A 15,656-nucleotide genomic window follows, 5' to 3' on the forward strand; every position below is an offset into this window, starting at 1 on the left:
AACTAGACCTATGCCTATAGACAAACATCACATTTGTATTATCTCCTCTTCACCCTCACGCTGTCAACGGATTACCACGCCAGTAAAATCGTGTTAACTCCTTCCTCCTCTCCCTCTTTATTTTGTTTTCAGTTACGATTTTGAGACATGTGTATTTGGCCCTTTCACAGCATCCCAATGTTCCTTTTTTATGTTCTCCTTTCACGTGTATGTTGCAACGATGACTTGTTATTCATATTAAATAACTTTACAACCAATACTGCTTTATTTCTATTTCTTTTTCTCTGTTTTTTGTTTATCGGGCTCACATGTGTCAAAAGGCCCATATAGACAAACACCACATTTGTATTTTACCGATTTGACTTAAAATTAGTATTTATTAAAACATTTTTAATATTATTCACTTTTAAACACAACAATTTAAGTATGTCTTTAGACTACTGTAGGCCTATATTATTTCCACTTTATGGGAACTTTCTCAAGTTTTGTGTCAGCATCAGTTTTGATAATCATTCTTGATGATTTCATTATGTGACTTTTCAAACGTTCGTGCCGACTTTAGTCCACTCTGGACTTCTGATGACCTCATTGTATATGGCGGAAGGATATAGTCAGATCGGGATCCAACAGACCAGCCGATTGACTTCACCCTTTTCCTATGTCTTCATTGTTTTATTTGCTGCAACCGGAGCCAACGAACAATATTATAGTTATTAGCCAACAATCAGAAGACACTTATTCGAAATCCATCTGCAGTCATATCACTTTTTTTAATTGTAAGACTGTCAAAAACATGACATAGTAGGCCAACAGTTGAGATTCACACTTAATGTCATTTACCACAACATGAACTTCATTAACTTAGGCTATTTTTTTCATTTTTTTTTTAATGCGGCTGACATCTTGGTAATTGTAGTACCGCCCGGCGTGCGCACATGATTGAAAGTTTGATGTTTGAATTTCCAGTAGACCTACCATGTATTCTGTTACACATGGAACCCTCCATTGCGAACAACATTCGTATTAAACGAATAAAGGGGAAATGTGACAATTAGAACATTATTCTACAATGTCATTTAATGTATTTTTACACGAGTAGAAAGCGTTAGCTATGCGCATGCGTCAACTTTTTATGACGCGAAAAATGCACAACCAGTCAGACCTCTTGAAATCACGCGGAAAACTGAATTATGCGATTATAAATCTAGAATTATGTTCGAAAATACTGAGTACATTTGCAAAGCAGACAAATGATCGGTCAAAAGATACGTCACACATTGAAAGAAATTACCGGAACATCTTGAACTTTGACATAGCAAAAAGTTGTTAACTGAAATGGAGAATGTACGCCTTACATAGATATCTCACACATTTCAACGTACATCCATGCATAGATCAATCACAACAATTATTTAAAATAATTTCTTGATCCATGGTATTCGCGTGATATAGGCCCTGATTCATTCCATCTTCTCGACTCTCCCACCTAAATTCAACATAGGGATTCAGTGTAACTTCTATAACCACTCAACCCTTCCTAAATTATCAACGCCACATTATCAATCCCCCAATGAATAGGATAATCCGATCTTATTAATACAATGCATCAACATGTTTTAAGAAATATATAGTCTCGATGCTAAAGATAATAATAAAAATATTAAATTAATTGTAGTTTTTTGTTTTACGCACATGCCTTTAGTGCAGATTACGATTTCTGTGACGACAACAGGTGTTTTTTTCGAGTACAAGTTACAATATTCACGGAACGTCCCGCCCACTTTATATAAGCAATTGGTCTACCACCAAAATGCTTCCAGTTGTCGGTTGATGCCCTCTCGGACCTCCAGTAAGGCACTTCCCTGCGTGTCCTATCTAAGTACACTCGCTCGCGGTTCGCTCTTTCTATTCGACAGGATAATTCTATAACTGGTTCTGTGATTTTATACTTAATAATGCAGTGTTTTGTTTTGTTAGGAGTCTTGTGCCTGTTTGCTCTGTGCGCAGCCGAGCCATGGCCTTATACTTATGGTGCAGTGCAGGGTATGTAAATGATAAATATTTTTTCCGATTCTTAGTTTTTTTTTAAAAGTTTATCGTGAAAAATAAATAACCGGAACAATATTTAATATTTATTTTATTTGTTATTTATAAAGCATATATACAGGATATCTTAATTCAGAAATAAGTTGGTACAACTGGTTTTTTAATGTGGTCCTGTTTAAAACTTTATCTGACGACATATTGTTTACTAGGATTTAATGTAGAATATTACATATCTGATTTTTTAAATCCATTTATGCATTTCCTTTGTATTGTCTTATTCTAAAAAAATAATTAAATAATCGGTTCCATTATTGCACGTACATTCAACAAGTCAACATAATTTTCCAGAAGTCGTTTAGTTATACAGTACGTTGTCGCTAAATTCAGAAATACTGTAGGCCTATGCATAATTGGTATATAGTAGGGAAATGTTTGTATTGGCTTTATTGTAAAGAGTTTAAGGACAAATTAATAAAATCAGTAGGAAAACAAAGACGTGTGTTTTGCTAGATGAATGAACGGTTACTTGTAACCACATAATCAAACTTTTAATGACATCATCAAATTTGTAATCACATCATCGAACTTGTAATCACATAAATCATTACTCCTAATTTATTTGATGTTAAAAACACAAAAGTTACCTCCTAACGACTAAACTTTTTTCACAACTGCTTTGTCACTAGCCTTGTAGCGGCTAGCAAGGACAATACTCGTATAGAAAAATGATTAAACAAACCGCAATGTTTCCTATAGGTCTAGGAAACTATTGTGGTAGATTTGCGATCAATGGGACTTTATGTATGATTGATAAACTACTGAGAAACAAACGAGAAAATCAAACTAGTTTGACAAGAAAGTGCGATGTGCCCAAATATGGTAGTGATATGCCCAAATATGGTAGTGATATGACATCATCATGTCCATATATGGGCACATCACTTTTTTTTGGGAAGCAACAAATGAGGAAGGGTCTCCATCCAAACGTCACTTGTTTTAAGATTGTGGCTAAAGAAACTACATAAGAGTTCGTTCATAACAATAGGCCTAAACAATTCGCAATTGGCTGATCCGTCTAAACGGTACTACCATATCTACAGTTTAGATCCTGATTTTAAAATGACATGAAGTATAGCCTAATGTTTCACTACTCGGAAAAAGTAAATTGCTTATGGGAAGCGGTTTCCTTGGGTTTCGTGAATTATGCGAAATAAATTTGATCGTTCGATAAATATTTTTAAAACTATCTTTTCAATTACGACAATTTCAAAAGCATGCCTACACTATTATTAACCCACTTCCCTTACAGAAACCATGTTATTCCTACTTTATCAACACAAAAATGTGGTTTATTCATTTAGATTTTAATGTAATTTCACATACACAGGCCTACTTTTATTGGTACAGTATACTTCTTTGTGTTATGGCATTTGAGTTCTTAACGACGAACTGTTGTATACCTGTGAATATATCTTGTCTTATAATGGGTTAATAGCACATATCAACTTAATGTGATAACATGTCGGGTGACAGGTGTTCGTGTTAATCCTTTAAGGTGTTCCCATGCTTCCATTTGTCCGGATTCTCGACAGTGAAAATGTTCTTATTTCTCGTACAGTTTGAGTATTTTCCGCCATTTCCAATCGTTGATTAAGGCCCTGTTTCTGCTGCCAACTAAATACCGTATATTATACGGTATTTTTTGAATACCGTATATATACGGTATATTTTTGGCAGCAGAAACTGCGCTCATAAAAAATATACCGTATTTTGTATACCGTATTTTCCCCACAAAATTTGTGGATAAAATACGGTATTTACAAATTTATACCGTATTTTTTGTACCCGTTTCTGCTGCCAATAAAAAATACCGTATTTTTTTTTAACATGACAAAAGGTCACCATTCGTGTTTTTATTGTCTGTCGCTGTTAGCTGCTTTACACACATGTATAGATATATTCGGCGAAAATGTGGAGCGAATACGTCACAGTTTTACTAAATAAATGTGTGTGGGGAAGCTAAAATGTCTGACCAACTAAAAGGTAATAAAAGGGACAACCACATTTATAAAGACATTTCTAAAAAAATAAAGCAGGAGTATGGAATAAACTTGTCTCCAAAGCAAGTAAACTCAAAGCTGAAGAGCCTGCGAAAGCAGTACAACATTGCAAAATACAATAACTCGGGGAGGGAACGAATTAATTGTCCCCATTACGATGTTTTCTGTGCTCTCACAACATCTCTATCACTAGGGCTAGGCTGTTGAAAGTGAGACGTAAAACTTCCTTTATTGCGACTTTTAATTATCGATCAAATAAATGAATGGCAATTTGGGTAAAAAAGATGAAATTTAACACGACCACCCAAGAAGTATTGTTAGCAGAAACGGGGTACTAAAAAATACGGTATAAAAAATACCGTATTTTATACCGTATTTTTATACCGTATTTTGAGCAGTTGCAGCAGAAACAGGCCCTATGCCTACCGCGACTACTACGGTACTATGCCTAACTATCATTATTATCATCGTCATTATTGTCGTTATAATCTTTTTAACCATTGTCGTAAATAACGAAAATACTACTACGCCACAATTTATATCAGGAAGAACATCTTAGCAACATTATACCTTAAATACGTTTATTACCTGTTTATGAATCTATACTGTATTGGAATGTAACTTAATATATACGTTCTAGACAAGCTAAACTTCTTGTGGAGTGTTCAACAACGGTATAATTGTGGATATGAAATTACGTAATTTCGTGAAAATGTCTTCAAATTTATTCCCAGTGAGTTTGACTACCGTGTCCTACATCCTCGTTACAACGAGAGATATTTATAATAATTCAATTCGAAATTAGTGTTGACAGTATTATAAAAGACCTTTTAATGTGGAAGATACTTCCAGCTAGGCTCCTGTTTGCAGCGAATTACATTACTGCTGAGTGACTGTTGTGCTGGCTGCATAAAGACAATGGTACCTAGTATTCCATGTCCATATACAACTTGATGTAGGCTACTGTATGCCTACACATGTAGTTTATTCTTTAAAGATTCACTCTTTCCATATAATTCAAAAAGTATTAATTACTAAAAACATAATAATTAAACATATTGAATGACAGCTTGCAACAATGCAATAGTCTTTTAACTTTTTCGTTTTTTGTTTTCAATCTTCTATTTAAAAAAAAGACTTTTTTATCTTATATGATTTTGACAATTTCTAAAGCATTCTAGAAAATTGTATGGCATTTTAAAATCAGATTCAATCTTCTGGTCATGCGCTTTAGGTTTGAGGACAATTATTATTCCTCAATCAAGATAAAAACCAAATCGAAAAACTTCAGTTTTGTATAACTGAGGGAGAGGAGTTATTAGCTTACTCTTCTCGGATATAACCACATCTATGCAACACTGTTTCGTTGTAATACAGGTTGAGAACGTTGGTTGCACATATGCAAGACATACATTTGGATTTCTTTAACAAATTTATGCGATATTGTGAAATATTGATGTAGATATTTTCCGCATAATAACGACAATTTTGTTTTATCCCAATTATGACGTGACAATGTCTGTAACAAACATTAATCCTATCTATATTATATATAATACAATATCCAGGGTGGCCTTATGTCTTAGTAAAGTTTTCCTTGAGGATTGCCTGTAAAACTATGGGAAGCTAAATACGGGTCCTTGAGTTGGCTAGAAGATCAACAGTGGCTTAAAGCCCGGCCAAGGCCCATTTATATAGTTATTAAACAGATGTTCCCTGGTGTCCGAACTCTTATTATTGCCTATAAATGACAACAAATATCGGTATCTCAAATACACCAATAATTATTTAATATCTCCGTCCAACCATTTTCAACTGACCCTAACCTTCAATGGTTACTATTTATATGATAGCGCATGCGCCGTTTATTAGTTATCGTCTGCGCGCCCCTGATTTTCGATGCCACGTCTTCGAAAGCTCAATGGGTCTTTGATCTCATCTAGTCATATTAAACTTTACTTGTTTCCGGGATCAGATTCAAATCCCTAAATTCGCTGTAATTGCCTCCGTTGTTCTGCTGTTTAAATCTCAGCACAGTAGTTTAATTCCTTCTTGTTTTGTTTTGTATTGTCTGATTCATTTCATTCAGCAGCTGTTTGTTACTTTTTAAAAAGTAAAATGGTTCTGTGACCGAGTTTTACTAAAATTAATACAGCTAAATGATTATAAAGACTGCCCAAATAAGGAACTAGGGCCCTGTTTACAACCCGCACCAATATGTCCTTATTATATAATTTAATTTAATTTACCATAATATTCCACTGCGCTGGCTGAAAAATTTCTATTAATTTAATATTATAATTATTTTTTTTATGGCTATTAGAGTTCAATTACTGATAAATATGCCTACTTATACAAATTATAAATACTGTAGGTATATATATTATATATTATGACCTCCTAATTTGCATAAAAACAAAATGGCGGTCAAGCATAAATTTACGTTGATCATTTTCCAAAATGGCCAACCTAAACAGTCAATAGATACCACTTTTACCTAAAAATGCAGCTACACTGTTCAGGCCTCTTTTTTCAGAAATGAACCAAAACTAACATGGTATAATAATGTTTCATTAAACTAACGTAAAAATATATGAGAATTAATGACGTTTATTTATTTTGTTTGTAGATTGTGCAAGTGCATCTGTTTGTGAGTCCGATGGATCGCCCGTTTGCGGCACAAATCAGGTGACATACGATAATTACTGTGAATTACTAAAAGCCGTATGTGAAGAACCCCGAGTCAATCAGTATGTCACTGTACGATATGAAGGAACCTGTGGATGTAAGTAGGCTTAGGCCCAATTCTTTTCTATGTTGTGTTTGTGCGTCGGACAGTTTAAAATCTACGGTTTTTAGTCGCGTGCAAACGCGACTCTATAGCTCACTATGTCGGTTGTTTGGTCGGTCGGTCGGTCGGTAAACACTAATTTAAATTTGCGCACGCGACTGCAGCCATGTATATGGCCTTTTTAATCTATAAACCAATGGCGTGAAGTGTACACCAATGTATTATGTAGTTAGCGTAGTGCCAACTTTGTTTTCACTTGTATGCAACGAAGAGCGTAAGCGCAACTCCAAGTAATTTAAACAATCACGTTGCGATGGATAATGCTTTATCGTGCCGTCATTGGTCAAATTACTTACGTCTTGCGTTGCATCCAAGTGGATTGTTATCAATCACCAACTGATGTGTATCATCCGAGCTTTTGGTCAACTCCCTTGCGCGTACGCCATTGGTCAGTTTCGTCCAAGCTGGTCTGATAAGCAACTGCACTGCTGGCTGCCGTGGAAGGCCTAATCCGAATTTCCTTCTTTAAGGATGATAAATACCTTTATCTGTACTTTATTTTCTGATGTTGCATAATGTTTTACCTCAATTCACCAACCGCTCCAAGATCACAATGTTGTTTTAGAAAGATAAGAAGTCAGAAGCACTGCTTAGTGTGTTTCAAGAAAATTTCCAATATTTTTATGACTGATACTGGTATCTAGTTCTCAAAGCGTTATAACATTTTTACAGCTATATGAATTTATTATTGCTAAGAAAAAATACAAACTGTTAATGTTATGGGTACTAATATACTAATAATTTAATTTTTGTGACAGGAGTCAAACCTTGATTAGCGAAAGCTATTTTTTGGCTCCTTTTCACACATACATACATATTGTATTGAATTGTACTATTTATGTATGATGATGTGAATAAAGTTGGTATAGCCACCGTGTTAATTTGATAATATTTTTAAAACAATGTCTTTTGTTGTATAGATCCCCGGTCTTGTCTATGGGAAGGACAGGAATATGGCTATGGTCGGGCGGTTGAGGGCAACTGTGGAAACATGTGGTAAGTTGAAACATTGATAATATTCTTTTACGGTTATTGATGACGTCATGGTTGATGGAGATGACGCAGTGTTATGGGGGAAAATTCGGATTGTAATTCATCCAAAAATTCATAAAATCAGACAATAATAATGAAATAGTCATGATGACAGTGTTGATGAAGATAATGCTAAAGCCAATTGGTACAATCTTAACGAAAGAAACCTGTCAATTTAATTTTCAGTATCTGCCAAGGAGGACGAAATCGTTGGTATTGTAACCCATGTCGTAAGTAGATACGTTTTCATACAGTAGGCCTTTAAATTCGTCCATCCAATTGTATTATTATACAATCGACCTGTTTGACAATATGGTTTAGAAAGGAAGCATGATAATTAAATAAACAATTTCATTAATAATAACAGTAGAGCACCTTCTTCGAGACCCAAAAAAGTGTCTCCTTAATAGGGGTGTCCCCTTAGGGGTGTCCCAGAGAAAGGCTTCTACTGTATACTGTTATTTGGTATCATAAATGCCGCCCTCTTTATTTCAATATAGCCTACTCTTAAATAATACTGTACTAGAATAAATAGTAGTATAATGTATAAATAAGTTTAAATATTTTAAATAATGTTGTCTTTACAGCCGACCCACGTGATTCTAACTGTGCTGCCCCAAGAAGTTGTCCCGACTACGGTGTATATTGCAACTTTTTGAGACCAATAGATCCTAATGGTTGCCAAGCACCAAACTGCGAGTGTATGGCCTATGAAATCTACCTATACCTCTACCACTTACAAATCTGGTTCGACCAGTTTAAGCCCAGAGAGGATGAAAGTGGAGCTAGTGGGGAAGGCTCCGGATCTGGAGCTGACTTGGAAACTCTTTTCGCCGAAGCCAAGTTCAGTCCATCTTTCTTGCCAAAAAGTATCAACAAACGTGATCTAGAAGCCGATCTTCGAAGGATGATGAAAGATCTCTTTTAAATTCTTCCTAAATTACAAATTATTTTCTCAGTTACAACTTTTTTTCATTCCATTTTGGATAATACGGGATATTCATTTGAGAAGCCGCATACTGTTATTTGGGAAGATCGACATGACGCAATCAATTTTTAAAAATAATTATTTACAAATGTCTGCTGTACATTGTTCAATAATTGTCAAATTTAAATGTAAACGAAATATGATATTCCGAGACATCATTCACAAACGACGGCCGTCGTACGTAGGTACGTAAGCCTACGTGTTGTTGACACCCTTACCTCAGTTCTAGATGAACTGTCAATTTTGTACATATGTTTTTCTATTAAAAGCGCACTTTTTAAAAAAACATGATTATCCGGCTATTAGAACTATATTTTATTAGAATAATTAAGAGCAATCTATGTAATTCAATATGAAATATTCTGTTATAAATAGTTTGATCAGGAATCGAATCGTTTCAAATGACGCTATGAGAACAGAAGGATGGTGAGTTAGATCTGAAAGGATTAGGTTTCTTTAGATTTTAATAGAAAAGTTATAATAAATGTTAAATGTATCCATTCCAATATCCCTGTAGGTTATAACGTAAGTTTATTTAGTAGAAGACTATGACTGATTCTCGTAGCTTTGAGTGTCTCTGCGCTCTATGTTCAACACATGGCTCTCTCACTGAGTAAGATCATTCACTATAGCTTGGTACCCACTTGGATGTAACGCAACGACGTAGGCGCAATGCAAGTGAGTTGGCTAATCACAAGCGATAGTTCGGATGGGCCATTGCGTCGTGATTCGCCGTCCGTGTGCTCACTTGCGTTGTGCGTCCTAGTGGTAACCAAACTAAAAGAGCGTCGCTTGGGGCAAGTTTTCGTTTCGGGCAGTAGCGTAACTGCTATGAGCGTTCACTGGCTAAACCCAGGGATCTTATAGGGGTCCCTGAGCAGTGTCCAGATGCATTAAAATATGTCGGAAAAGGCTAAAAACACCCGAGGCCTCCAGCGTTGGAGGGCCACTTGAGGTTCCTAAGCCAGGGGCCTGAGGCCTCTGCGTTACGCCACTGGTTTCGGGACGGTAGACGACGGAGACGGGTAACATCGTGACGAGGGGTGGAACATGCATTACCGTCTCCTTCGTCTACCTCGAAACGAAACCTCGCCACTTACGTTACGTCACGTCACACAGACGATTGAGAGTCATGCTTTACTGTAGATAGTATTTCTTTTTTTTTAAATACCAATATAATAATTTTCTACAAACGGATATACATTTCATATTTGTCTATATTCAACATTAATCCTCATAGTTTTTGTCTTCAGCTAGTTATATCTTTATCTTATTTGTTAAAAGCATCGACTTGCGTGCGATAAGTTCTTACTTAAACGAGTTCAATTCAATTTTGATGTTTATAATAAATAAAATAACACGTTCCCAACTTGTATATATAATGTATGAATTATTTCTATGATTTACATATTGAATTTTGTGAAGGTTGTTAGATAAAGAGAATGCATCACAATTCCTGATAATGGGTTCATTGCAGGTGCGTTATTTTTTTTTACAACATCAGTATTGTTATGAATTTTCATGACATTGTTTAAAACTTAAGAGTAGTCATGACGCGTGTAGTGATATGTTATGACAGAAATGAGACGAATCGTGGCATTTAAAACACAGATTTGTTGAGATGACAATTATAGACAACCCGCGTGCCTCAGTGATATTTACTGATGATGCGATCACACCCACTAAAAGTAGGTTCCCGGAAAGACCTACGTACAACGCACGAAAATAATTTGACCAATCACAATAAAATGGATCATTCAAACTTATTGCCATCGCTTGTGATTGGTCAAGTTTACTTGTGATGAGCACACGTCGTATTAGTCTGGGTTTCAGGGGAGTTTTGACTTAAAGATGTATTGTCCCTTTGAAACACAAAAAATGAAGGTCAAAATATTCTAAATTTAAATTAGCCATATCAAAGTAATATTCAAGTTATTCACTTTAAGTCGAAAATTCGAGCCAAAAGCAACAAGTTTACGTAAGTAACAGGTAAATTACATTTTATCTGGAAAATCGTCGCGAGCGAAAGTAAACAAAGATTTCAAACCACGAGTATGCATTATGGATGATGCTAATTAGGAATGATTACAACTAGTCACGATAGAGAAGGTGTTCTCAAACAGACCGCGAGGAAGTTTTATGATTATGCATACAGAGTAGCCAAACAAGCGCGTTGCATTATTAGATATGTTTTGATCGAAAACTTTGACTGGAAGTCAAAGTTATTTTTTGAACAAAAGCACGTCTGTATTTCAGTTAAATGATTTTTTTTTCGACTAATTTTTGGTGAAAGTTAATAACTATTATGATACTTCAAAATGACCCACTTTTTTTCGAAATCTTTTTTATTTATTTTTTTGGAATTAGTCAAAGGGACAATACATCTTTAATATTAGTAAAAAGATAAATATTTTGGCACATATGGCGTTTCATACGTATACTACTTGAGCTTGAACTTGTGTATTTCAGACATTGAAAAGCCTCGAAATAACTACAGGGCGTCGTCCTTATTTTGCGTCCTAGTTAAAAGTGAAAAGATATACAGTACAAAGAAACTCTCAAAACTTTTGTTTTATTTGATCGTTTTGTATTTATTCAAATTATTTAGAAATCACTAATTATTTCTTTGGCGTTACTTTCATTTATGGTGCCAACCTCTTTTAGTATCCCTCCCTAAATGATGATTCCTTGCCAGTTTTTAAAGGCTTACGGTGGTTTAATTTAGCACATCAGCTGAAGACGAATACTTAGGCCTACTCGTTTTAAAGAACCTAAAAAAGGGAGGGTGAGGTAGTGCAACATATCATTTGTTATATACAACTTATTCAGTGCTTCCTACATTCATACTCTACTTCCAAGTGCTTAGAAGGTCCTCGTTGGCAAGGAATGTTGAAAATACTATCATGAGCCTTTATCCAACAATTGTGTTTTCCATTGCAATTACTCTTAGCTACGCTAAGTGCGTTAGTGGCGCTACACTCATTTCTGAGAGTCAAGCCGAAGCGAGTTTGCTGTACTGGGTTTCTGCATCCTTGTTGGTTGTTGCGTCCATAGAATGCTGACAGGATGTTGATAGTGGTGCCAGATGGGCAACGGATGTCAACTTGCTTGTTTTCACAAGCAAACACTATAAGTAAAAGAAGAATACAAATACTCAAGTTATAAGGTGGTTTCACGTGTTATTTAGTCTGGAAGATTATTGGACTATGTTAGATAAGCGTTCAATTGAAATAAAGCGTGTCGCAAACTGTTTAAAGCTCTGTCTACACTATCAAACTAGTTTAAAAGAAAAGTGTGATGTGCTCAAATATGGTAGTGATATGACATCATCATGTCCATATATGGGCACATCACATTTTTTTGTCACATAAAGTGTGATAGTGTATGTAGACTGTTTAACCATGGTAAAAGTAAACTTTTTCCTCCATTATTTAACTTAACACATCTGAGGGGAATGTATTTGTTTTGAGATGATGTCATGTGTCACTACTCCAAAGAATGAACTAAAATATGAATACTTTATTTATTCGAATAAACGCCCCGTAATTGAACTTACCGATTGTTCCTCTGACGCATCTGTATTCAACTTGCAGAGCAGACGATCCACGGCAGTTCCTGTCGAAGACGTTGTTCTTTGCTTTCACCCAACAGTTTCGCTTTCCTTGACACTGGTTCCTTACTACATCAAATGATCGTCTGGCTGAGCAAATTGGTTTCCATGGATCGAAGCTGTTGGTACACAGACTACCAAAGTTGGCGCCATAAATAGCATAGAGAACGTTTATCGTTTTGCCAGCACCACAACGGATATCTATTTGCTTTCCTTCACAAGCACCGACTACAGAATAAATAAAAACATGAATTATAGTATGTACTATTATGTACAAGAAGCGTAACGCAACAAAGTTAACTGAGAAGCAGCGAAGCAACCGACAAAGGCGTCCCGCTGGAAATGCTCGGTAGGTCTACGTTTGTGTGCCTAAAAGTTTGGATCTTGCATATAATGTGCATGTGCCAATAATGCAAAGTGTTATAGTATAGCTGAAATGTCTAAAAGGAGCTTTAATTTAGCTAAACAATTATAACTTGTGGCACGAATCCAGTTAAAATATGGAGGTCTGGGAAGTGCATGAAAATTGTAAAATGAAAGGAAACACTTACCGATTTCATAATCTACGCATGCGTAGTGAATAGTGAGCGATTTAAAGACTCCAACACATGGATCTCCAAAAACAGAATTTTTAGCTTTTACCCAGCAGTCCTTCTTGCCTTGGCACTCTTTGCGCACAACTTGTAGTGACTTTGCAGACTCGCAGCCTCGAGTAGGTTTGCCATAGACGTGTGGACTTCCACAATCTCCACCTATTGGTGATCCGTAGCGAGCATACAAAATATTGATTTCTTTATTTCCACAGCGAATATCAATCTGTTGATGTTCACACTTTGTTACTAAAAAGAGAGTTTTAAAATAAGTGTAATGGTTATATTAATTGTTTGGCATGTCATGTACCAAGTAACATGGTCGTATGTTTTTTTGTGTGTGCACATTTACAAGTGTGTGTAAGGATTACTGTACTGTAGTGGCTATTCTGGATTTTAAATCAGAAATTACTGTATGCATGCGCACGCATCAAGGATCCTGGGTTCAAGGATCCTGTCACATGTCAGGATTTTATTATAAGGACAAAATTACAACTCCACTTCCAAAGAATTGTAATAAGACTTTGTTTATGTAGAGCATCTTATGTATATGTTTGTCTTGTGAACCTCTGAGGGTCCCTAATGATCAGCAATTGCTGGATGGATCACCCTCATTAAATATGGTCCCAAAAAAAAAATTCAATTGTTCAGTATTTTATTCAATAAAAAGATTAGTATTTGTACGTGCATTTTTTTGCAATGGGGATTATGCACCAATTGCCATATAAACGACGCGTAAGTTTTGTGTTTGCACGTATGTTAATGTATTACAAAAGGCATCAAATAATGGGACACAATGTATACGTGACGGTTTGTTTGTTTGTTGTTTATTTGCCTCATAAAAATACAAATAATAGATAAGGCTTCTGCAGATGGAAAATGTACTTTGTAAATGTGAATAACACATTCAGAGAACTCGACAGTTGTGTGAAGTTGTTTCAGCTGAACTCCAAATCGGTGAGTATAATTCATATGAAAATTATGTTTTAGGCCTATAAACCGAGTTAGGAAGTGTTTACCAATTCCAACTTTAACCGCCCATTGCATGCAGTAGGCTAACAATAGCATTCCCGTCAACTGACCATACCTAGCATTGTTATTTCAGAGCATATGTTTAGTTAGTTAATTGTTTGATTTTAAAAATTGAATCATCTTGAATTATAACGATTCACTATTACGAAATAACAAATTTTCACAAGTAACTTCGGCAGCCTATTTACTACCATTTGAACACTGAGGTTGTTCTGATACTAACTCGAAAAAGAAGCACATCTCGAAAAAAAACCTTTGCCCACCCAGGAGACCTACAAAATTAAGAAGCACATGGGCTTCTTTTCGAGGTTTTACGGCATGTGCAATCCAATTGATCCTGAATGTATAACAAACCATGGCATATTTATGGTGATAATTGTTTTAGCTATTATAATAATACAATTAATATATAGCAGTACCTTTTACCACTGAACGAGGAGTGTCTGTGGCGTGTGCAGCAACGATGAAGCAACAGAGGAGGATAATAGATTTCAAAGCCATATTCTAAAATCAATAATAGATGGAAATAAATAATATACAATATAAATGACAGCATCCATGTATTTACGACATAATGTGAGCATCATTCCATTAATGCTCGTAAAACTATAAATCATAAAAGTCGAAATATACAGTAAAGAAAGAAAATAAAAATATATTTACCAATGTTGTGTTCTTAGTACCAAGAACGTGGATGAATCGTTGAACTTAAGTAACGATCGTCTGATAACTGGTGCTCCTTTTATATCAAAACGAAGGCAATCAACCTCTTTTCTATAATGTCTATGATCATTTTATTTTCATCGAGTAGTTAGAAGTTATTGTTTTATTTATGAAACATATGCTTTAAGTGCCCATTAGATTTCAACTTGACCAATATTGTGTTTTGTATAGCACGCCTTCTGTATCTCTTCCATTATAGGATATGGTCAAGAGCAAGTGTGCGTATTGTTGTTATAAATTTCACGAACAAGTACTTTATTATCATTTATCTTTTCTATAATAATCCAAGATTATTAATACAAAGAAATGACGATTTACACTGTAAGTGTCAATGTTGCCAAAATGCCAGTCACATTGTGCTATCATTTTCTAAAAGCTACTATGATTTGGATTACAATTGGTCATATGTTTGCGCTACTCTGACGTAATTTGTACTTTATACTAAGTACATTGAGAATACTTGCGAACAAATTAGCAAGTCATTCTCTAGATTACTAGTCTGGCGTTCATACCACTAAGCTTGCGCTGATAGTTGGGGTTAGAGTAGGGCAAAACATCTGACCAATTACTCAACACCCTGACGCAAATCTACTCCACAGTAGTTACAAATGATTATAATTTTAATCATACAAATACATTTAAAATGTGGCAACGTGAGGTTGTCGATACATCACAGTCCCTGTTAGTCTGGTTTCCAGGCCGAGTATTTGACTTAATATTAGTA

The 15,656-nt window shown here is 35.4% G+C and overlaps 2 protein-coding genes across 2 annotated transcripts; one reads left to right on the forward strand and one right to left on the reverse strand.

The window, feature by feature from the left end:
* The first annotated feature begins 1,805 nt into the window (after positions 1 to 1,805).
* On the forward strand, positions 1,806 to 10,346 carry LOC144848545 (agrin-like). Its single transcript, XM_078705352.1, has 5 exons — positions 1,806 to 2,043; positions 6,736 to 6,891; positions 7,878 to 7,953; positions 8,176 to 8,219; positions 8,577 to 10,346. The coding sequence occupies exons 1-5, from the start codon at positions 1,956 to 1,958 to the stop codon at positions 8,915 to 8,917; spliced, it is 705 nt and encodes a 234-aa protein (XP_078561478.1). The 5' UTR covers positions 1,806 to 1,955; the 3' UTR covers positions 8,918 to 10,346.
* Positions 10,347 to 11,568: 1,222 nt separating this feature from the next.
* On the reverse strand, positions 11,569 to 14,710 carry LOC144848983 (L-rhamnose-binding lectin CSL3-like). The gene is made up of 4 exons (XM_078705935.1): positions 14,629 to 14,710; positions 13,139 to 13,426; positions 12,534 to 12,815; positions 11,569 to 12,104 (listed from the first exon to the last, which is right to left on the reverse strand). The coding sequence occupies exons 1-4, from the start codon at positions 14,708 to 14,710 to the stop codon at positions 11,803 to 11,805; spliced, it is 954 nt and encodes a 317-aa protein (XP_078562061.1). The 3' UTR covers positions 11,569 to 11,802.
* Between the last annotated feature and the right edge of the window lie 946 nt (positions 14,711 to 15,656).

The sequence above is a fragment of the Antedon bifida genome, chromosome 7 (assembly GCF_963402885.1).
Source record: "Antedon bifida chromosome 7, ecAntBifi1.1, whole genome shotgun sequence".
Classification (NCBI taxonomy): Eukaryota; Metazoa; Echinodermata; class Crinoidea; order Comatulida; family Antedonidae; genus Antedon; species Antedon bifida.